The following is a 22765-nucleotide window of genomic DNA, read 5'->3' on the forward strand; positions in this document are numbered from 1 at the left end:
GGCGGAGCTTATGAAAATTAGCTAGTGCTTATAAGGTAATTTGAGCTTATAAGCATTTGAAATGTAAACAGTTACGTATTTGATTAAAATACTTATAAGTAATTGATAAGTAGTTGACGCGTTTGGTAAAATGTAGTTTATAAGTATATTTTATTATTAAAATAACTAAAAAAAGTACTACATTATTTTATCAAATAATAAATTATATTAACTCAATTTTTTATTATAATATTATCAAAATATTTTTGGATCATATTACAATATAATTTAATTTTAGAATTAAATAAACAAATATTTTATTAAAAATTTCTATGAATAATTTTTAGATTCTTTATACAAAATCAACTAATGAACAAATATAATGAATTATAATTATATTCAAAAAAATAAAAATTTCAATCAAAATATTAAACAGAGGTAATGTTGTAATATACTTGGTCAAAGTGGCTTATAAGCAGAGTGCTTAAAAATAAATAAATAAATAAAAGTAGGTTCCCCCAACTTATTATTATTATTATTATTGCTTATAAGCTAAAAAAAAAAGTTATAAACAAACAGTCAGCTTGATTTTAGAGTTTATAGGAGCATCTTCAAACGATTCTTTATATGACCTAAACTCTTTATTATAAAGAGCTTATCTATAAAAGAGTCCAACAAACTCTTTATTCTTTAAATATAAATTAAATAGTGAGTTTGACTCTCCACATCTAGAGAGTTAAATTTTATTCTCTATCCTAATTTTAATAAAATTATAAATTTTTATAAATTTTATTTATTAATTCTCTCTCCTATTAAGTCTCTTTCTTGAAAATATGATTTAACTTATAAAGAAAAATGGAGGGAAAATAATGAAATGTAAAGAGGGAAATTTAAGAAAAAGAAAAGGAGGGAAAAAAAAAAAATTAAAATCATAAATGCTTTATGGAAAAATGCAAAATGAAGGATTAAAATTTAAAGATTTCATTAGATTTGAATAAAAAAAAATTATTTTGTATATTTAGAAATTAATAAAAATATTCTTTATTTATATAAAAAATGCTTTAAACTGATTAGACGAATTTATAAGTTCAGATAAACACCTTCTTAATTTATGTGATTAAAGTTTAATTAGGCTTGGGATGCGCTTGACTTTATTCATAAAACTATCATCTTAGTACCTTAAATAATTAATGGCAGCGTTCATTGTGGATCATTCTGGTAAAACTTGAGAATTATATCAATCTCATTTAATAAAACAAAAATGTGATAACTATATTTTATAATTATCCTTAAGTATAAATCTGCCCCTACTTGCACATTAAAAATACATTTATTTGAAATTCAAGTATTCAACCAAGTCGGCACTTCCAACAGACAGTTGGCTATATAATGGGCCTCTCTCAAGGCCCACCATTTAAAACAAAAAAACAAAAAAATTTATTCAAGAAATTCTAAGGGGGTACAGCTTAACTTGACAACGCCAAGCGATGTAACTTGTTAGCTCGAAGGAAGCAAGAAAATTCATAAATCATAATTCCAGTTCCAGAAATGCGCCAACCGGTCAAATGAGAGAGGCTGCTGGGTTTGACCTTTCAATTTATAGTTATCGCTTTATGCACTTAAATTGACTAATAACTATTTTTTCCAAACATGAGTTAGAATTTTTGTTAAATCTTATCCCTTCACATATTTAAAACTTCTTTTTAAAAGGCTTTGTTGCAATTTTTTCCCTATTAAAATACTAATTGGTTTTTCTCAAATTTCTCCGGCACAATTTTCCTCACGTGTTCTTTAAAATGATATCTTTATTATTATTATTTTTTTTTGGTAATTGAAATACTCAAGCCAGTTTACGGACACCTCAACTAATCTTTGAGGGGTTCATTAACCGTCAAGGTAATCCCTTAAGATTTAAAATGATATTTTTACTTACATTATTTTATAAGAGTTTTTGTGATTCAACTAATACATATTATCTTTGATTTGTTAAATTAAATGTCAAATATCCAGAATATAATCTTTCTCTTAATTATTTAATTTTTATCGTTTTGTAAGAGTTTTTGTCATTTGAACGATACATATCACCTTTGATTCCTTAAATTAAAAGTCATAACCTTAACTAAATTGACGATAAGATATATATATTGAAAATTTCCAAAAAAGGTATTAAACTCTTTTTTTTTGTTTTTTTAAGAGTTAACGACTTTTTCCCACCTAAAAAATAGCTCATTGACACTTTCCCATCCACACTTTTAAAATATTTTACCACCCAAAAATTATATTCCTTTAACAATTTCTATTAAATACATTGTGAGGACGAAAATGCCCCCACTAAAGATTAACCCCCAATTGCCAGTGACCACAATGCACCTCAACCAAATTTCGACATCAGAAATTAGCGTAAAATTGACACCACTTTCCCCATCTTCCCTCTCTTCCCACTTGATTCCACCCGATTTTACGCGAATCACCATTAGGGTTCGCGCGATTTCCCTTGTCGGATTCTGGCGATTTCCAACAACCAAAATCAAAATTAACACTACCCCTAGACTCACCATCAAGCCCTTAACAAAACCCCCAACCTTTTGGCACCTGATCACTCACCGTTTGCTAGCCGCTGCTTATTTGGATGTGTTCGCAATCTCACTGTTTCATGGTCAGATTCTGGCCGTTATTGACACAAGAAATCACCATTGTCACCACCATTCCAACCCTCATCCTTACCTCTTCAAAACCCCTACCTCCACTTCCCTCCCATCTCGTCGTTTGTCACCAATGACCTGCCATTGCTGCCATGAGACAATTGCATTTTTGCGACCCCCAACCATCTAAAAACAGCAAGATTTTTTGTGTTGATTTGCTTGTGTTGCTTTTTGAAGTGTTTGGGTTGTTGTTGGCGTGTTTTTTCTAGTTGCCGGCCGTTCCCTTATCACTTTCAACCTTCTTACTTTACTATGCACACCACTAGTTCGGTTTTATTGCCCAACCAAAAACCCATTTTTTCCCACTTGCAATAACCCTAATCTCAACAACAACGTTTATGTCGATTTTATGATGATTGTTGCTAGTGGGGGTGATGCCCTCAACGGTGAGTCAAATGGCGGGGTGAGGGATGATTTTTGGTAGAGAAGGCGGCCAGACAGCCGATGTTTAAGGGGCGATTGAAGAAGTCGAAAGACCATCCTACCCTCACTTATGACTAAATTTTGACCATCATGCCCTTCCTCATAACGAAAATTACTAAAGGCAGGTAGTAAAATAATATTTTAAAATTATAGGGCTGGGAAAGTCAATAAGCTATTTTTTGGGTGGGAAAAAGTCGTAAACTCTTGTTTTAAATAGTCAAAGTCAACTTTTTTAAAGAAAATCATCATCCCCACCTGCCAAGTTTCCTAATATATCATTGAAAAGTAAGTTTTTTTTTAAATTTATAAAGTTCCTTTTAATATATAAATAATAAAATATTATTTTATTATCTCATGATTCATTTTCTAATCCGGATGCTGATATTAATTTTATTAAAACCATGCTTAATTACTTTAGCTTTATCACATTGGACTGATATGATATTTTATAACTCAGATTTATATATCTATATTCATGGTTGATGGTTAAGACAAATTAATATAAGAATATTTTGATTAGAGAATTATTCATCAAGAAAAAACAAAAAAAACTCTAATATAAAATAATATAATAAGCAAAATCCAAGCAATGAATGGAATGAAAATGAAGCTCATCAGTTTTGACCTTTCAACTTCTTTACTTGTTCTTGTTCTTCTTAAACGACTACTGGCTGCAACTACATCCACATCATCATCTTTTTCTCACGCGCACTCCAACATTTTTTTTCATCATCCTCTCAGGTGGGTGAGTTTCTGTAACTTCTACACTTTTTTGTTTTGCTTTTCTTTTAATCTTTTTTATGTGTTTGATTGGTTGCCAGGAAGCAAGAAAAAAGCTGAATTCCCTGTTCATCTGTCTGTTTATTTCTCAAGCGTTTGCATCTGCTTGAGTTGAACTTTTTTTTCTTTTTTCTTTTTTTGAAAAGAGGTGTTTCATCATTCTGGGCAGCCAAAGATTTATTTTACGTGTTCTGAGCAGTGAGCACACTGATGAAGAAAGACGACTGCTTTTGGTTTTTGTGTTGAACTGTGGAATTAAAATTGGATGGCTTGGTCTTTAGCTTAGCTTTTATTTTTATGGGTTTATGTTGTTTAAGAGCATAATCTTGGTTTTGTTTGTTTTTGTTTTGGTTTTTGACTTTGAGCTAATGGTCATTTTCAAGATCGATTGTGGGTAAATGTGTATTGTTATGTTTGAAGCCTCGTAGATTGTGTTTTGCAGGGTTCTAAAGAATTTAAGAACTTTTCCCATCACCTGTATATGTAGAACCTAAAAGAATTGAACTTAAAATATTCTCTGCATTGAGTCTTCGACTTCCTTACTTCACAAATTAATCCAAGTTTATGTGGTAGGATTATGGTTCAGTTTAATCAAATCACTGAAAATAATTATATGTAGCATGAAGATTTGAGTTTTAATAGCTTCCAAATTCAATTGGAAAGAGAGGGGAATCTTCAGATGGTGCTTAGATACTGCTAAATCCTGCTCTACATTTTTTGTGCCAATACTGGTTCCACTGAACTTTTAATATTCGTGAGAGGTTCCATCAAAAACTTTCTTTTTGGTTCAATATATATGTTTTGTTTAGGTAACTTTTTTTTTTTTTCCATTCAATAAGATTTTGAAGTCAATGAAACAAGAAGGTTGAATTTTGGGATAAGTTTCCTATTTATCAAATTAATGAGTTTTTATTGGCCTAGATAGATATGCATTCCGAAAGTAGCAATGATTGATTGGTAATGCTGATGATTGTTAGACTGCCATTGTTCTTTGGTGGCATATTTAACTTGTTCATTTTTCCTTTCTAGGGATTTCTATAGTCATTAATCAGATTCTGGTAAAGCATGAATATATATATTTTTTGGTTACATAAACAAAAGTCAGTGATTCATGGTTTATACAGGGCAGAAGATTGATCTGACTTCAAGAATCAGTTCACATAGAGCAGCTCAAGATGACTTGTTTTCCTTCATTTTTCAGAAAGAAGAGAGTTCCATTTGGTAAAGATGCAGTAGACGGTAAAGAAGGTACATAGTTCTGAAGTTTCAATCTTCAATCTCCCTAATGTAACCGAAAAGCACAAACTAAGATCCTCCCTAAATGAGGTTGGGTTTGTGGATTACTGATTTATTTCCACACCGGTTTCTTGAGTGCTTAATGAAACTTCAGCAGTTAGATTAGCTACCATGCACCTCATTAGTGGACTAATAATTCAATACTATCTCTATCTCCTTTTACATTCTTTGGATATAATTGTTCATACACAATCACGCGTGCAAGTCTTGATCTTGGAAAATTTTTGCTTTTTGTAGCTTTTTTTGTATTTAAAAGCTTCTAATGCAATTAAATTGGGTGCAGATTTTTCTAGCATCCATGATACAAACATTTATACTTATGGAGAGTTGCGAAGGGCAACAGAAAATTTCAGTGTGGCCAATAAAATAGGACAGGGAGGCTTCGGTTCTGTCTACAAGGTGATTGCAGATATGGCCCAATTTTTTTCAAGAAGTAGATGTATTGCTAGTTGGTAAACAAATTTGTTTATTATTCCATCAACTGGCCCTTAAAATTCTTGTTAATCAACAGGGAAGGCTCAAAGATGGCACTCTAGCTGCTATAAAGGTACTATCAGCTGAATCAAGGCAAGGGGAACGAGAGTTCTTGAGAGAGATAGAAGCAATTGCAAAGATAAAGCATGATAACTTGGTTAAATTGCATGGTTGTTGTGTGGAAGCAAACCATCGAATTTTGGTCTATGGCTATCTTGAGAATAACAGTCTTGCACAAACTCTTCTTGGTAAGCTGATGTAGTTTTATGTTTGATTTTCTTAACCTAGTTTATGTCTGATTTTCTTAACTGTCTGAGTGATATGTTATTATTCCTCTTTAGGTAGAGGGCACAGCAGTATCCAATTCAGTTGGCATACACGTCGCAGTATTTGCATCGGTGTTGCTCAAGGACTTGCTTTCCTGCATGAGGAGGTTCAACCACATATTGTGCATAGAGATATTAAAGCAAGCAATATACTCCTGGATAAAGACCTCATGCCCAAAATTTCAGATTTCGGTCTTGCAAAGTTTTTCCCATCCAACTTGACTCACATTAGTACACGTGTTGCTGGGACAGAGTAAGTTTCTGAATTTCTTATTACAGCCTCTTCAGTTGATTATTTAATGGTCAAAGGGATTTAAAGATTGTGGGGGTAATTTTTACCTCTATGATGTGAAACCGTGCTGAAATTTGATTTCAACGAAATTTGTGGGGCATGGTATGCTTTTTTTTTTTTTTAATTTTTTTTCCCTTATTTGATTAGTATAAACAAGTGCTTTAGGGGTGGTCAAGTGGCTTGTCTTGGATTTATTTTTGCTCAATTATTTATTATTAATTTAAAAAATTTATAATTTATAATTTTTATTCGAACTCATGAATTTGTTTTGATGTCTTTATTTGGTCTATGTAGAGGTTACCTTGCACCTGAGTATGCTATACGAGGTCAGCTGACAAGGAAAGCAGATATATATAGTTTTGGCGTTCTGCTACTAGAAATTGTTAGTGGGAGGTGCAACACAAACAAGCGGTTACCTTATGAAGAACAATATCTGCTTGAAAAGGTAAGCATTAACACATTTTTAACTTTTAAGATTGTCACTCTTTGATTAGATTCATGTCTGGCTGCGATAGCTTTTAAAAAGAGATAAAGGATTGAAATTGGGCGTCCACAGAAAATGCAGGATCCTTCCATAACCTGCCTACATTTCAGTTAAATGCAATCTTCTGCTCTTTCTGAGTCTTCAGTGTTTTCTCTTCATATGTTATATGATCTTATGCTTTCCACCTTAATGAAATATTATACCTTCTGTCACACTTAAACAAGGATTTCTCGGCGCAAGCACACTCTAAAGCGTGACGTTATGTCTGAATGGCATTAAAGTTGGTACAAAATTAAAAGCACCAAGATTTGCCTAAGAATGGGTCAAGATGTTCTGGGTGTTGTAGTTGTGGATCTCATAATTGATTGTTTTTTTTTTGCCTTATATACTAGTGCAGCCATTATATGTTTTGATAGGCTTGATAGAATTTTTCTAGCTTTAATAGATTTGTGCCTAAAAATCATTTCGCTAGGTGGTATTATGTAATTTTTGTAACTAGAGTGAGGCCAGTGCGGTTCTAACATCACCTCATATGTTTTACGGTCATTGGAATATTATATAGTGGAGAGTGAAACATTGTTTGCTTTGAGCTTTGTTTGAGACTTTTACTCTGTTTGTAGAGTATTCACAATTGAGCAGGCGCTAATTTTAGCAGTATGCTAATCTTAATGTCCATCCCTGTCATTCTTTATTCTAAATTTCCCTAAAATGATAGTAAACCTTCCTGAAAGTTTTGTTGTGAATCCACTCATCATAATGTTTAGAACATCATTCGTTTCAAACCTGACCCCCAACTTGCCTTAATTCTTTACTTTTGGCCATTGGTAATTTTTTATAATCCAAATCCCAAAAGTGGGTAATCCCTTTTAAAGAAATCTCTTCGATTGTTTAACAGAGTTGAGTAGGCCATTAAGAGTCACATGTTTAATTTGGTTCTTATTAAGGAGATATGCAATCTGCAGGCATGGGAACTGTATGAGAAAGGAGAGCTATTGCAATTGGTGGATGCATTATTAAACGAGGATTACAATGTTGAAGAGGCTGACAGATATCTGAAGATTGCTCTCCTCTGCACCCAAGATATGCCTAAGCTCCGACCGTCCATGTCTACCGTGGTTCAGATGCTAACAGGTGAAATAGATGTAAGCGAACAAAAAATATCAAAACCTGGCCTTCTTTCTGAGTTACTCGGACTCAAAGTTGGCAAGGGCCAGAAAGATGAGTCCGATGGGAAGAATAAAGCTTTGACACAATCTGCAGACTCTGGCAGGCTGGATGGTTCTTCTTCATCTTCAGGAAATATGGATACCTCTTATGCTACCATGACCTTCAACTCTATATATGACCGAAGCAATTAAGTTGATAAAATATTTTTTAACTTATTATTTCATTTTTCTTTCTTTACTGAAGATCAATAGAGTTTGGCTTTGGAGGGCATTTGAAGTGCATATGAGGTGCTAACAAAGTGATTCTTAGTCTTTCGGCAAATCATTTCTGTACATGTTCTGTAATCTAGTAGGTTTTTGATCTAGTTGATTCTTTTTCCACGTAGCTCTTTGTTTTCCTTTCTTTTCGATATTGTTTTTGTGTTTCTGGAAAAGAGGACCTATTCTACACTCTTTGGCCACTCAACTTGTACTTCTCAGTAATTAAATAAAGGAACAAATGCAAGTCCGTATTCATTAAGTTTATTTTCAGCCTAGTTTATGCTTTGTAATTTGTATGTCGATGTAGAGTTCTGTTGTGCAAGTTTGTTTCTTGAATATTTTCCTTTTTTATCATATTGGACATGTACAGTATATGGAGCAACAAAGCCAATCCTGGATTAGTATAGGCAAGAATTCCTTTATCAATGAATGTATATAAAGATCATACAATGGATTGCTTATCATACTGATAAATGAGTAAAAGAATAAGGAAAAAAAGAAAAAGAAAAAGAAAAGAAAGAGAAGGAGAAAGCATATGTATATGTCTATCCTTTTGTAAAACTTTTTATCTAATTTCTGGTTCTGTAACATCTGAACCACAATATAAAGAAACAAAGAACTCTGTAGCCGATGATGAAACTCAACATCACAGCTAAATTGATCCATTTCTTTGACTCTGTCAGATCTTGTTGCTGTAAGAACTCACTTCCATGCAAACTGCATTCTCCATTTTTAACCTCTAAGCACTTTGTTTTGCCTTGCTCTCCTCCATATTCATTTATCATAAAACATTCATATGGGTATTTAAACATGCTCAAGTAATGCATGAAAATCCAGTAGTTAGGTATGCTGTTCTTCGATATAAAATACCCAGAAAACAGAAAGAAAGATCCCATAAGGCCTGCAATTACTGATGTTCCCATGATGAAGTTGGGCACAAGAGCACTGAAACATGCGACAAATGAATTGGCCATGAGAAGAACCATCCAGACCACCAGAGAGAAGTAAAGATACCCATCAATGTCCCTTCTCAAGCCAACCAGCCAGTAAACTGGAGTGGTGAAGAGAAGACCAACCATCAGAAGAAAAGGAATGAAGATGAGAGTGTTTGCTAAAACATAGGAAGAAACTCGGTAAGCTCCTCTGGAAGTTTCCCTCGTTAGAATTCTTCGCTCTTGCAAGAAAATCGGCAGACCTTCTGTTGAGGAAGATAACATGAATGTGAGGCTGAAAGCGAAGAATCCAATTCGGGTTTGTAGCGCAATCCTTCCTATATCATTGCCAACATTCATGTATATGGTTCCGAGGACTAAACCAGCTACCAAGGCTTGTATTACTCTTGTGGCAAAAAGTTGCCTGGTCCGGAATATGTTATAGCAAAATCTTTGCCCTAGTACTAAAATCTCCTCAAATCGAGAGTTATGGTATGAGAAAAGCTTACTTTCAAGATTATCTTCTTTATCCTTTCTAATCTGTAGATGACAGTGGTGGTTGGTTTGAGTTGCTGGAATTCGGGGAACCAAGCTTTCAATGACATCAATGGCAAATTCTAGCACATTGACATGGCGAGGAATGTAGTGACCAGCAATCTTTAGCCTCTCTTCAAGAAGATTCAATGTCCCATTATGAACAACAAATCCATTTGAAAGCAAAACAAGCCGATCAAACAGCTGCAGGATTCGAAAACCAGGCTGGTGGACGGTTAAAACAATCGTCTTACCTTGATTAACCACCATTGATTTAAGCAGGGTCACTGTATGGAGAGCTGACGCTGAATCCAACCCTGAAGTTGGTTCATCAATCAGAACAACAGCAGGGTCATGAACTAAATCAACGCCAATCGAAACTCTTCGCCTTTCGCCACCTGAAATGCCAAAACTTGATCCCTCACCAATTCTTGAACTTGCAATATGACCTAGTCCAAGCTCCTTCAACAAAACTCTCACTCTTGCGGCAGCCTCTTTGCGCCCTACTGGTAGCCTCAGAAGTGCACTAAACATCAGTGTTTCTTCAACTGTAAGTAATGGAAATAGAGCATCATCTTGGGTGACATACCCAGAAATTTTCCGAAAACAACTAGCAACCATAGGCCTGTCATTAACAAGCACTTGACCTGACACTTTCTGCAATGAAATCTTTCCAGCAAGAATCTCTAACAATGTAGTTTTTCCAGCCCCACTAGGACCAGCAATGGCAGTAATCTCTCCAGGCCTAGCTTCACAACTCACATCTTTCAGAATACACTTATTAGAACCTCCCTTTGAAACCCCACTACAACAAGTAACCCAACTCAAGTACTCATCAAAGTTGCTGCACAATTTGTAAGACAGATTCTTGGTTTCCAACCGGGAAAAGGCTTTCCGGCCATCGGAAACCGATGCCTTCACTGGCAATTCCATGAAGGGAAAATGTGTAGAGAAAGTGCAGGTAAATGGGATGTGTAAGACACTTTTGAATGAGAAGTAGAAGATGAGCTAACACACCAAACCAAGTGTTAATTAGCACACAAGTTATAGTTAAGGCATGAAAAGGCAATGGTTAAATTCATGCATAGGCTTATAATTAAATTTTAGGCAAAAAACTTGACTTGGTTTGGCAAATTTGTGAGGAACTTGTCAAGGAAATTAAAGGGATTTTTGGTAGGATTTGATGAGTTATAGATTATTACAAGAAAAAGAGTTGCTTATTATGGGAAAGTTTATATCAGTTGAGCTGCATATTGACTGCCTAGAGTTGGGTGTTGGTGGCTTCCCCACCTTAACTGACAGCTCAACAGTTTGGTTGAACACTTCTAAATTTATTTTTTGCCATTCTATTCTTGTACTACATGTGTTCAAAAGTCTCCTGTACTCGGGTTAGTTTGATAACCAGGCCTGTGATTTATTTTTTAAGGATAAATTTTTTTTTTTATTCGAACTCATGAATTTGTTTTGATGTCTTTATTTGGTCTATGTAGAGGTTACCTTGCACCTGAGTATGCTATACGAGGTCAGCTGACAAGGAAAGCAGATATATATAGTTTTGGCGTTCTGCTACTAGAAATTGTTAGTGGGAGGTGCAACACAAACAAGCGGTTACCTTATGAAGAACAATATCTGCTTGAAAAGGTAAGCATTAACACATTTTTAACTTTTAAGATTGTCATTCTTTGATTAGATTCATGTCTGGTTGTGATAGCTTTTAAAAAGAGATAAAGGATTGAAATTGGGTGTCCACAGAAAATGCAGGATCCTTCCATAACCTGCCTACATTTCAGTTAAATGCAATCTTCTGCTCTTTCTGAGTCTTCAGTGTTTTCTCTTCATATGTTATATGATCTTATGCTTTCCACCTTAATGAAATATTATACCTTCTGTCACACTTAAACAAGGATTTCTCGGCGCAAGCACACTCTAAAGCGTGACGTTATGTCTGAATGGCATTAAAGTTGGTACAAAATTAAAAGCACCAAGATTTGCCTAAGAATGGGTCAAGATGTTCTGGGTGTTGTAGTTGTGGATCTCATAATTGATTGTTTTTTTTTTGCCTTATATACTAGTGCAGCCATTATATGTTTTGATAGGCTTGATAGAATTTTTCTAGCTTTAATAGATTTGTGCCTAAAAATCATTTCGCTAGGTGGTATTATGTAATTTTTGTAACTAGAGTGAGGCCAGTGCGGTTCTAACATCACCTCATATGTTTTACGGTCATTGGAATATTATATAGTGGAGAGTGAAACATTGTTTGCTTTGAGCTTTGTTTGAGACTTTTACTCTGTTTGTAGAGTATTCACAATTGAGCAGGCGCTAATTTTAGCAGTATGCTAATCTTAATGTCCATCCCTGTCATTCTTTATTCTAAATTTCCCTAAAATGATAGTAAACCTTCCTGAAAGTTTTGTTGTGAATCCACTCATCATAATGTTTAGAACATCATTCGTTTCAAACCTGACCCCCAACTTGCCTTAATTCTTTACTTTTGGCCATTGGTAATTTTTTATAATCCAAATCCCAAAAGTGGGTAATCCCTTTTAAAGAAATCTCTTCGATTGTTTAACAGAGTTGAGTAGGCCATTAAGAGTCACATGTTTAATTTGGTTCTTATTAAGGAGATATGCAATCTGCAGGCATGGGAACTGTATGAGAAAGGAGAGCTATTGCAATTGGTGGATGCATTATTAAACGAGGATTACAATGTTGAAGAGGCTGACAGATATCTGAAGATTGCTCTCCTCTGCACCCAAGATATGCCTAAGCTCCGACCGTCCATGTCTACCGTGGTTCAGATGCTAACAGGTGAAATAGATGTAAGCGAACAAAAAATATCAAAACCTGGCCTTCTTTCTGAGTTACTCGGACTCAAAGTTGGCAAGGGCCAGAAAGATGAGTCCGATGGGAAGAATAAAGCTTTGACACAATCTGCAGACTCTGGCAGGCTGGATGGTTCTTCTTCATCTTCAGGAAATATGGATACCTCTTATGCTACCATGACCTTCAACTCTATATATGACCGAAGCAATTAAGTTGATAAAATATTTTTTAACTTATTATTTCATTTTTCTTTCTTTACTGAAGATCAATAGAGTTTGGCTTTGGAGGGCATTTGAAGTGCATATGAGGTGCTAACAAAGTGATTCTTAGTCTTTCGGCAAATCATTTCTGTACATGTTCTGTAATCTAGTAGGTTTTTGATCTAGTTGATTCTTTTTCCACGTAGCTCTTTGTTTTCCTTTCTTTTCGATATTGTTTTTGTGTTTCTGGAAAAGAGGACCTATTCTACACTCTTTGGCCACTCAACTTGTACTTCTCAGTAATTAAATAAAGGAACAAATGCAAGTCCGTATTCATTAAGTTTATTTTCAGCCTAGTTTATGCTTTGTAATTTGTATGTCGATGTAGAGTTCTGTTGTGCAAGTTTGTTTCTTGAATATTTTCCTTTTTTATCATATTGGACATGTACAGTATATGGAGCAACAAAGCCAATCCTGGATTAGTATAGGCAAGAATTCCTTTATCAATGAATGTATATAAAGATCATACAATGGATTGCTTATCATACTGATAAATGAGTAAAAGAATAAGGAAAAAAAGAAAAAGAAAAAGAAAAGAAAGAGAAGGAGAAAGCATATGTATATGTCTATCCTTTTGTAAAACTTTTTATCTAATTTCTGGTTCTGTAACATCTGAACCACAATATAAAGAAACAAAGAACTCTGTAGCCGATGATGAAACTCAACATCACAGCTAAATTGATCCATTTCTTTGACTCTGTCAGATCTTGTTGCTGTAAGAACTCACTTCCATGCAAACTGCATTCTCCATTTTTAACCTCTAAGCACTTTGTTTTGCCTTGCTCTCCTCCATATTCATTTATCATAAAACATTCATATGGGTATTTAAACATGCTCAAGTAATGCATGAAAATCCAGTAGTTAGGTATGCTGTTCTTCGATATAAAATACCCAGAAAACAGAAAGAAAGATCCCATAAGGCCTGCAATTACTGATGTTCCCATGATGAAGTTGGGCACAAGAGCACTGAAACATGCGACAAATGAATTGGCCATGAGAAGAACCATCCAGACCACCAGAGAGAAGTAAAGATACCCATCAATGTCCCTTCTCAAGCCAACCAGCCAGTAAACTGGAGTGGTGAAGAGAAGACCAACCATCAGAAGAAAAGGAATGAAGATGAGAGTGTTTGCTAAAACATAGGAAGAAACTCGGTAAGCTCCTCTGGAAGTTTCCCTCGTTAGAATTCTTCGCTCTTGCAAGAAAATCGGCAGACCTTCTGTTGAGGAAGATAACATGAATGTGAGGCTGAAAGCGAAGAATCCAATTCGGGTTTGTAGCGCAATCCTTCCTATATCATTGCCAACATTCATGTATATGGTTCCGAGGACTAAACCAGCTACCAAGGCTTGTATTACTCTTGTGGCAAAAAGTTGCCTGGTCCGGAATATGTTATAGCAAAATCTTTGCCCTAGTACTAAAATCTCCTCAAATCGAGAGTTATGGTATGAGAAAAGCTTACTTTCAAGATTATCTTCTTTATCCTTTCTAATCTGTAGATGACAGTGGTGGTTGGTTTGAGTTGCTGGAATTCGGGGAACCAAGCTTTCAATGACATCAATGGCAAATTCTAGCACATTGACATGGCGAGGAATGTAGTGACCAGCAATCTTTAGCCTCTCTTCAAGAAGATTCAATGTCCCATTATGAACAACAAATCCATTTGAAAGCAAAACAAGCCGATCAAACAGCTGCAGGATTCGAAAACCAGGCTGGTGGACGGTTAAAACAATCGTCTTACCTTGATTAACCACCATTGATTTAAGCAGGGTCACTGTATGGAGAGCTGACGCTGAATCCAACCCTGAAGTTGGTTCATCAATCAGAACAACAGCAGGGTCATGAACTAAATCAACGCCAATCGAAACTCTTCGCCTTTCGCCACCTGAAATGCCAAAACTTGATCCCTCACCAATTCTTGAACTTGCAATATGACCTAGTCCAAGCTCCTTCAACAAAACTCTCACTCTTGCGGCAGCCTCTTTGCGCCCTACTGGTAGCCTCAGAAGTGCACTAAACATCAGTGTTTCTTCAACTGTAAGTAATGGAAATAGAGCATCATCTTGGGTGACATACCCAGAAATTTTCCGAAAACAACTAGCAACCATAGGCCTGTCATTAACAAGCACTTGACCTGACACTTTCTGCAATGAAATCTTTCCAGCAAGAATCTCTAACAATGTAGTTTTTCCAGCCCCACTAGGACCAGCAATGGCAGTAATCTCTCCAGGCCTAGCTTCACAACTCACATCTTTCAGAATACACTTATTAGAACCTCCCTTTGAAACCCCACTACAACAAGTAACCCAACTCAAGTACTCATCAAAGTTGCTGCACAATTTGTAAGACAGATTCTTGGTTTCCAACCGGGAAAAGGCTTTCCGGCCATCGGAAACCGATGCCTTCACTGGCAATTCCATGAAGGGAAAATGTGTAGAGAAAGTGCAGGTAAATGGGATGTGTAAGACACTTTTGAATGAGAAGTAGAAGATGAGCTAACACACCAAACCAAGTGTTAATTAGCACACAAGTTATAGTTAAGGCATGAAAAGGCAATGGTTAAATTCATGCATAGGCTTATAATTAAATTTTAGGCAAAAAACTTGACTTGGTTTGGCAAATTTGTGAGGAACTTGTCAAGGAAATTAAAGGGATTTTTGGTAGGATTTGATGAGTTATAGATTATTACAAGAAAAAGAGTTGCTTATTATGGGAAAGTTTATATCAGTTGAGCTGCATATTGACTGCCTAGAGTTGGGTGTTGGTGGCTTCCCCACCTTAACTGACAGCTCAACAGTTTGGTTGAACACTTCTAAATTTATTTTATGCCATTCTATTCTTGTACTACATGTGTTCAAAAGTCTCCTGTACTCGGGTTAGTTTGATAACCAGGCCTGTGATTTATTTTTTAAGGATAAATTTTTTTATAAGCAAACTGCGTATTCAGGTCATTGTTTTAAAACCCGGATGGGAGGGTAACCTGTTTTGCTACTCGGGTCACTGGTCAATTGGTCCATCCGGCTGGTTGGACCGATGATGTCAACGACAATTTTATTTTAAAAAAAATTATTATTAATCTCTCAAATTTTAATATATTACAAAAATTTCCCTAAAATTTTTATTTATTTCAAAAATACCCCAAAAAATTACCAATTAATCCCTAAACTTTTGACATATCTCCAAAACACCCCTATAAAATTACAATTAACCCTTATAATTTTGAAATATTTCAAAAACCTCCTTAAGACCTGAACCGAACCGGACAAGCTGCCAGGTCTCGGTCCAAGCGGTCGATTTTTAAAACAGAGATTCAGGTTAGCCATATCTTAAGTTGATACTCTTGGTTGTATTTATTTAAGATTTCCACCTTCAAAGTAACGTTGTTTTTTTTATTTTAACAGATTCTTAACTTTTCACTGTAACACAACAAACGTTAGCACGCTAAAGTGCGCCGACGTTTTCTTTGGCAAAAATGGGCTTATGTTAGCAAAAAATGGCTCACGTTAGCAAAGTCCAAGCTAATTTTTTTGGCTTTTTTCGACCGATTTCGAAGTCCAAAATCACTTCCAAGACCACCGTTAGAATCTCTACAACCTTCTCTATAAAACTCATACCTTCATTTGTCGACCCTACTCACCATTTTCGACAATTTTTAACAGTCACTAACAGTGTTAATTTAGGGGTGTGAATCTAAAACAAATACAACCAGGAGTATCAACTTAGGATTTTACTAAACCTCGGGTGGGAATACGTCGTTTACTCAATTTTTTAAACTTGCAAAGTAAGTTTGACAGGGTTTTTGGATTATTAAAAAAAAAAAATGAAATATTAAATATTAAATCACCAACAAGCTCAAATTCACGAATGATAACTCTGTTATGTCCTTATTAATCCCATCAAATTTTTTATTTATAGAATAACAAGCTTATTTATATCTTTAGGTGGTGTATTACTTGAAATTGAAAACATCTTTAGCTGTCAAACTTGGATTTCAAGATTGATGACAAATTATACTTAAAATTAAAAGAAAACATATCTTAATAAAACAAGCAATTCCAGTATTAGAAACCTTAATTTTCCTGAGTGAAAAGTATATAAATTGAGTATTAATCCGATTATTATTACTTTGTTTCATAAAAATGGTACTCCACCCTATATTAGTTCAACTACTTTTGGAACAACACTCAACTGAATTTCTAAATTCTATTATATGATAATTTATATCGGTTCTGGTACGTTGTTACATTTATTAACATAATATAATATATCCCTATTTGTATTTCAGTTTCATACTTTACTTTTTTAGAAGAGAAAAACATTATTCTATAGTATACTCAATTTATAGATAAAATTATTTCAATAATATATAACACAACCCAGTTCTAAAATATAATAACAACAATAATATACTAAATTTATTTATTTTTTAATGAAATTTATAATAGAAAAAACAAAATAATTATTCATAAAACTCAATAAACTAAAAATTACTTTGTTTTCAATAATAATATTACTTGTACAAAATTAGAATCTCCACTTTGTAATTAAATCAGCACACTTGATTGATTATAGTTGATTTTTTTAATTAGTATTTAATCGGATATATTTTTTCTACATATGTTTGTCTATTTTAATCAGTGATTTGTAACTAATAATATTATTGTCACCCTAATTTTATAGAAGAAAAAATATTTAAGGGTTTTTTCCCAACCCTTGAGATTTAATCAAATAATAAATGTTTTCCTGATATTTCAAAAATAACAAAAATTCTCTTACGGTTAGTGAGCCGTTTAATGCATCGTTAGATTTTATAATTGAATGAATTACGAAAATTTATTTAATTGTTTCTATCATTTCTATAACTATAAAGAGATTTTTGTTATTCAATTATATTTTAGAAGAATTATTATTATTAACCCAATATTTAATTACGTTAAGAGTTATATTGATTTTAATTAAAAGTTTGTTCATTAAAAGGTTCATTTCATTTTCTCCTTTTAATAAACTTATCCATTTCCTTTAGAAAATGTTAAGTATAATATTATAAGGGGTTTTTGTTATTTTAATTTATTTTTAAATACCTTAAGGAACGAGCTTATTATAACTTTGAGAAGCACTAATTTTACAAAGACAAATACAAAAGAAGCATATAAAGACAATTGTTACCCTTGATCTTCATGATTTCTCTCTCTTTTTCTTTTTCCGTTATTTTTTTGTTTTTTTTCTTTTTGTAGCTCTCTTTGAATAAGTCTTTATAAGGATATCATCTTTAATCTTTATAAGGGATGAAAAATAAAATAAACCATTATATTAAATTTAAATACAATTTTGCCCCATTGAATGGGAAATGCTGATCCTATTATTGATGAACGGCTGATAATGGTTGGATAATAATATCAGCAGGTAAAATGACCTTCCTCTCATTATAAAACCCTACCCACAAAGGCATAAACCCTCAGTCCCTCACCGCACTTTGTTTCTCTCCAGCTCAAAACTCTCTCATTTAGGGTTTTACAAAGATGGCGACCCACCTCTCTAAGCTCGCTACTGCCAAAACCCTAACCGCCCTTCTCTCCCGCTCCCTTTCTTCGGTCTCTCTCGCTTCTCATCCTCTCAAGTCCTCTCCTTCTTTCTCCTTCGCTCTCTTCAATCGCCTCCGCCCTCTTGCTGCCGTCAATATCGGTCGCTTTGTCGCTGCTCCTACTCGCGGCTTGTCCACACGCGCCACGTCGTCCTCCCTCAACGATCCTAACCCAAACTGGTCGAACCGGCCCCCGAAAGAAACGATTCTGCTTGATGGGTGTGACTTTGAGCACTGGCTTGTGGTTATGGAGCCGCCTGAAGGAAACGCCACTAGGGATGAGATTATTGATAGCTATATCAAAACCCTAGCCATGGTCATTGGCAGGTTTGTTTCAAATTTTCAATAAAAATCGTTGCTGTTTGTTATTTTTTACCATGGATTGGAAGTGATTTTATTTGCTCTGTGTTATTTGTTTATTATTGTTGATGTGGTTGTTATTTGCTGTATATCATCAATTGAGGGCGCGTGGATTTATTTGTTTATATTAAACCATAAAGTTGAAGAGTTAATTTAGTTTTGACTAAATTTTTGTTTTAGATGCCATTCATAAAGTAATTTTGTGTTTGAACAAACTAATATTTGGCTCTGAACACGAATTCTGATTATTATTGATGATGGTGATAGTTTTAAGATTGTCATAAATAAGTTTTAAAACTTATGATCTTCAAGGGTTATTTCTGAAATTTTATATACGTCTTTTAGATAATTTTCTGAAGGGACTAATGTCTTCTTCATATCTTGTAAATTAATTAGTGACATCCTTCTGAATATGAATCTGAATTTGATCTTTGTGATAAAGTTAGAAATTTGATCTTTGTGAATTTTCCACTTATTTAATACAAATATCAGTTTTGCAAGCTTGCATCATTTTATATTGTTGGTTAATCTTTGTTGGTTGTTCTTTCTCTTATAGCGAACAAGAAGCAAGGATGAAGATATATTCTGTTTCAACTAGGTGCTACTATGCATTTGGGGCTTTGGTCTCAGAAGAGCTCTCATACAAGCTCAAAGGTACAATTTTTTTTTTTTTAATTGCTACTGTCTGCTATTTTTTAAAGAGATGTCACTGATGTTTCTCTGTTTATTAACAGAACTGCCAAGAGTTCGATGGGTTCTGCCAGATTCATACTTGGATGTCAAGAATAAGGATTATGGAGGTAAGTCATAATTTTTATGAGGTGACAATCAAATTGTTTTGCTGCTTTTATTATGATATTTTTTCCTTATATTAATGTTGCTTACCTTAGCTTTAGGGAATTTGCCTTTAAAATACATTATTCAAATAATTCATAGTATTGTTCATGATTGTGCAGGGGAACCTTTCATCAATGGGGAAGCAGTTCCTTATGATCCAAAGTATCATGAAGAATGGATAAGGAACAATGCGCGAGCAAATGAGCGAAATCGGCGCAATGATAGACCTCGTAACTTTGATAGATCAAGAAACTTTGAGAGAAGGAGGGAGAACGTGCAGAACCGGGATTTCCAGAATCAGGGCATGCCAAACTCTGCTCCCAACAGTACCATGCCTCCTCCCAACAACATGCCTCCCAACAATATGGGGAGAATGCCACCTAACAACATGGGAGGCCCATCAAACAACTATGGAGGAATGCCGCCACCGAACAACATGGGAGGCCCATCAAACAACTATGGAGGAATGCCGCCACCGAACAACTATGGGGTGCCACCTGCTAACAACTACAGTGGAGTTCCACCAGCCAAAGATTATGGAGGAGGGCAACCAGCCAACAATTATGGGGGGATGCCACCTGCCAACAATTACGGGGGAACGCCACCCCAACCCAACAATGCTGGCAACATGGGAGGAATGCCACCCCAACCCAACAATGCTAGCAACATGGGAGGAAGGCCACCCCAACCCAACAATGCTGGCAACATGGGAGGAATGCCACCTAATGCAGGATGGTCCAGTAACACGCCTGGGGGTGTACATCAGAATGCTGGTCCTGCGGCTCCTGCCTACCAAAATGCGCCAAACACACAGTACCAGAATAGCTACACACCAAACGAAAATAGAAACGTGCCTGGTGGAAACCCTTATCAGCCTTGAGAATCTGCCCACAAGAGTTGTTTTCTATCCACTGAGTAGAGACCTTTTGGGTGGTTGTAGATAACTATGCCTGGACTTTAGATTTAATGGCATTTGTATTCTGGTTTTCCTAAACATGTTAAAGAATTATTGATGCTATTTGCCTTTTCAGACGGTCTAGTGATACTTAAGATCATTGTTTTTGCTATCAGGGTAGTGATAATTTTTTTCATAATCTTAGACAACCTTTTAATTAATGCATTTGTGATGAACAATCTCAAAAACCGTATATGGTGCCCTGTTCAAGTTTAACTCTTTTGATTCTGAATATGGATCACCTATTGTTACCAAGTTTAACTCTTTCAATTCTGAATATGGTACACCAATAGTTACTCTCCACTCAAATTTTATCATAAAATGCGTATTTCCTCTCACTTGGATGCGGTGACTTGTATTTTCCGGTGACAAATTAGTTCTTTTGTCTAGCAGAGGGTTCAGGCTCGGTGATCCTTTAGGTCTCGTGTAGCAAATATTATCGAGTCCTAAATCTTATTGTTGCTGAGAAAGTGTGTAACTACCCAGCAGTAGACGATGGTTTTGGCCTGAAGGAAGACACTTTTCTTCCATGGAAATAACAGTAATGAGCAATATGGATTGCTCATCAAGTTCAGTGAGAACTAACAAAAGCACGATTCCTAATACTTATTGTTGCCGAGAAAGTGTGTAACTGCCCAGAAAGAGACAACGGTTGCTCTGAAGAAATACAATTTTCTTCCATGGAAAGAACAGTATATTGCTCATGAAGATCATTGGAAACTAAAGGAGTAAATATCATCCAAAAGCTTATCCTCTTCATTGTCTTTTAGGATAGCCAAGCCCAAGTAAACATTTCAAGGTGAGAAGAAGCCAAAACGCTTTAACTGTATTTGTTATCTCATTACTCACATACACAAACTCTTTTCATTGACGATATGCTATTTATACCCTCTATGAACCTTCAGTACAGTTCATCCCAAAGGCAGAAGCTCATTCAAGTATAAGCTCAAAGAGTCCTTAATTAATTAGCTTTCCAAACTTCAAAGACGAAGAGTATTGTGATGTTAGTGTTGGTAGTAGCCATGGTCTACTTCATGGTGAAGCCTGGAGAAGCCGTTTAATACGACCAAGTTGCGGCATCTTTGGCCCCTTGCATGCCTTACTTGGAGGCTGCTGCGGGAAATCCTTCAACTGCATGCTGTGATGGCGTGAGAAACATCAAGGCAATCACTCCAACCACTGCGGATAGACAAGCAGCTTGTGAATGTGTGAAGTCAGCTGCTGCTAAATATCCAAATATCAACCAGGATGCTGCTTCATCTCTCCCTGGAAAATTTGGAGCTCCATTGAACATTCCCACCTCTAAGAACACCAACTGTGCCAAGTGAGTTTTACTATTTGCATATTGTTTACTCCAGAAACTTGATAATGAATCCATCTTAACTTTGTTTTCCTTTTTGGTTACTTTCCCAGCATTAACTGAGATGGAAGAGACTAGGATGAGAAATAAAGTTACGGCTTTTGCAGCTTTACGGTGTTGCCATCTTCATAATCTTGTATTATGATGCTGTGTTACAATAATGGTTGCATTGTTTGATCATTCCCTGTGATCATATACGAAATTGTATTCAGATTCTCTTGTAATGGTTTATGCAAGCTTAGTTACTGCAATAAATACATGAAATAATTGGTGTTAACTTTAACTGTTAAGCATTCCTTGCTTGTTCTTGTTGCCAACGAACTGATCAAAGACATGCAATACATGCATAAAAAACTGTAGAGAACAATCCCCCAATATCCACACCACTCCCCCCCAACCCAAACAACCCCCCCACCACACCCCCCCTTCTTGTGTGCTTAATATTCAATAGCAAAATCAATCATACATGAATAAGCCACCAATTTTCCATGAAAAAATTGTTGGGGATAACAGAGCATTATTCTCTGGAGACAATCAAGGCAGCAATCAAACAAAGAATCAATCCAAGCATTAAGGAGCAATATACGGCAATACAGACGTTGTACAAATATATAGGAGTTGATTAGTTGTAAATATAGAATATGTAGATATCTTTCCTTGTATAGCTTGTACTGCTATTGCTAGCTTTTAATACTTGTAACAGTTTTCTATATAATGAAGAATCCTATGCCATAAGCAATTGCTGTGGTTTCACTGTTGTCTCTAAAATCTCTTCATGGTATCACGAGCACGATAGGATTAACCTCCACTCAATTCTATGGCCTCAGAAAATTCTTCTACACTCTCCTTTAATACCATGGTTCACATGGTAACAATCAAGCTATCATCAAACAATTTTCTTCTTTGGCGCAGCCAAGTAGTCCCCTTGCTGCAATGT

The 22765-nt window shown here is 35.2% G+C and overlaps 6 protein-coding genes across 8 annotated transcripts; 4 read left to right on the forward strand and 2 right to left on the reverse strand.

Annotated features, from left to right (window-relative positions):
- The first annotated feature begins 3690 nt into the window (after positions 1–3690).
- On the forward strand, positions 3691–8442 carry LOC116125284 (cold-responsive protein kinase 1-like). 3 transcript variants are annotated; one of them, XM_031411027.1, is made up of 7 exons: positions 3691–3845; positions 5009–5132; positions 5464–5579; positions 5692–5902; positions 5996–6233; positions 6567–6717; positions 7719–8442. In XM_031411027.1, exons 2-7 carry the CDS (start codon positions 5060–5062, stop codon positions 8112–8114), a joined length of 1185 nt encoding a protein of 394 aa, XP_031266887.1. In that variant the 5' UTR covers positions 3691–3845; positions 5009–5059; the 3' UTR covers positions 8115–8442. The 3 variants fall into 3 exon arrangements, with proteins under 3 accessions (XP_031266887.1, XP_031266886.1, XP_031266888.1); XM_031411026.1 differs by having other exon boundaries at positions 3698–3849; XM_031411028.1 differs by lacking the exon at positions 3691–3845 and adding an exon at positions 4038–4157.
- A 102-nt stretch (positions 8443–8544) lies between these two features.
- On the reverse strand, positions 8545–10701 carry LOC116125283 (ABC transporter G family member 10-like). The gene has a single exon (XM_031411025.1). The coding sequence runs from the start codon at positions 10580–10582 to the stop codon at positions 8753–8755; it is 1830 nt and encodes a 609-aa protein (XP_031266885.1). The 5' UTR covers positions 10583–10701; the 3' UTR covers positions 8545–8752.
- Positions 10702–11115: 414 nt separating this feature from the next.
- LOC116125259 (cold-responsive protein kinase 1-like) lies at positions 11116–13015 on the forward strand. The gene is made up of 2 exons (XM_031410984.1): positions 11116–11290; positions 12292–13015. The coding sequence occupies exons 1-2, from the start codon at positions 11117–11119 to the stop codon at positions 12685–12687; spliced, it is 570 nt and encodes a 189-aa protein (XP_031266844.1). The 5' UTR covers position 11116; the 3' UTR covers positions 12688–13015.
- Positions 13016–13117: 102 nt separating this feature from the next.
- Positions 13118–15274, reverse strand: LOC116125258 (ABC transporter G family member 10-like). The gene has a single exon (XM_031410983.1). The coding sequence runs from the start codon at positions 15153–15155 to the stop codon at positions 13326–13328; it is 1830 nt and encodes a 609-aa protein (XP_031266843.1). The 5' UTR covers positions 15156–15274; the 3' UTR covers positions 13118–13325.
- A 2905-nt stretch (positions 15275–18179) lies between these two features.
- On the forward strand, positions 18180–20671 carry LOC116125280 (multiple organellar RNA editing factor 8, chloroplastic/mitochondrial-like). The gene is made up of 4 exons (XM_031411023.1): positions 18180–18643; positions 19233–19330; positions 19411–19476; positions 19633–20671. The coding sequence occupies exons 1-4, from the start codon at positions 18255–18257 to the stop codon at positions 20391–20393; spliced, it is 1314 nt and encodes a 437-aa protein (XP_031266883.1). The 5' UTR covers positions 18180–18254; the 3' UTR covers positions 20394–20671.
- Positions 20672–21331: 660 nt separating this feature from the next.
- On the forward strand, positions 21332–22422 carry LOC116125281 (non-specific lipid-transfer protein A-like). The gene is made up of 2 exons (XM_031411024.1): positions 21332–21792; positions 21882–22422. The coding sequence occupies exons 1-2, from the start codon at positions 21563–21565 to the stop codon at positions 21889–21891; spliced, it is 240 nt and encodes a 79-aa protein (XP_031266884.1). The 5' UTR covers positions 21332–21562; the 3' UTR covers positions 21892–22422.
- The last annotated feature ends 343 nt before the right edge of the window (positions 22423–22765 follow it).

The sequence above is a fragment of the Pistacia vera genome, unplaced genomic scaffold, assembly GCF_008641045.1.
Source record: "Pistacia vera cultivar Batoury unplaced genomic scaffold, PisVer_v2 Contig162, whole genome shotgun sequence".
NCBI lineage: Eukaryota > Viridiplantae > Streptophyta > Magnoliopsida > Sapindales > Anacardiaceae > Pistacia > Pistacia vera.

Bases quoted from the DNA above. Each gene is read 5' to 3' on its own strand.
- LOC116125284 (XM_031411027.1), top strand. From the start codon at position 5,060: ATGACTTGTTTTCCTTCATTTTTCAGAAAGAAGAGAGTTCCATTTGGT. The intron at 5,133-5,463 runs GTACATAGTTCT...AATTGGGTGCAG, and splicing joins TGCAGTAGACGGTAAAGAAG to ATTTTTCTAGCATCCATGAT. The intron at 6,718-7,718 runs GTAAGCATTAAC...TGCAATCTGCAG, and splicing joins AACAATATCTGCTTGAAAAG to GCATGGGAACTGTATGAGAA.
- LOC116125283 (XM_031411025.1), bottom strand. From the start codon at position 10,582: ATGGAATTGCCAGTGAAGGCATCGGTTTCCGATGGCCGGAAAGCCTTT.
- LOC116125259 (XM_031410984.1), top strand. From the start codon at position 11,117: ATGTCTTTATTTGGTCTATGTAGAGGTTACCTTGCACCTGAGTATGCT. The intron at 11,291-12,291 runs GTAAGCATTAAC...TGCAATCTGCAG, and splicing joins AACAATATCTGCTTGAAAAG to GCATGGGAACTGTATGAGAA.
- LOC116125258 (XM_031410983.1), bottom strand. From the start codon at position 15,155: ATGGAATTGCCAGTGAAGGCATCGGTTTCCGATGGCCGGAAAGCCTTT.
- LOC116125280 (XM_031411023.1), top strand. From the start codon at position 18,255: ATGGCGACCCACCTCTCTAAGCTCGCTACTGCCAAAACCCTAACCGCC. The intron at 19,331-19,410 runs GTACAATTTTTT...GTTTATTAACAG, and splicing joins GCTCTCATACAAGCTCAAAG to AACTGCCAAGAGTTCGATGG. The intron at 19,477-19,632 runs GTAAGTCATAAT...ATGATTGTGCAG, and splicing joins CAAGAATAAGGATTATGGAG to GGGAACCTTTCATCAATGGG.
- LOC116125281 (XM_031411024.1), top strand. From the start codon at position 21,563: ATGCCTTACTTGGAGGCTGCTGCGGGAAATCCTTCAACTGCATGCTGT.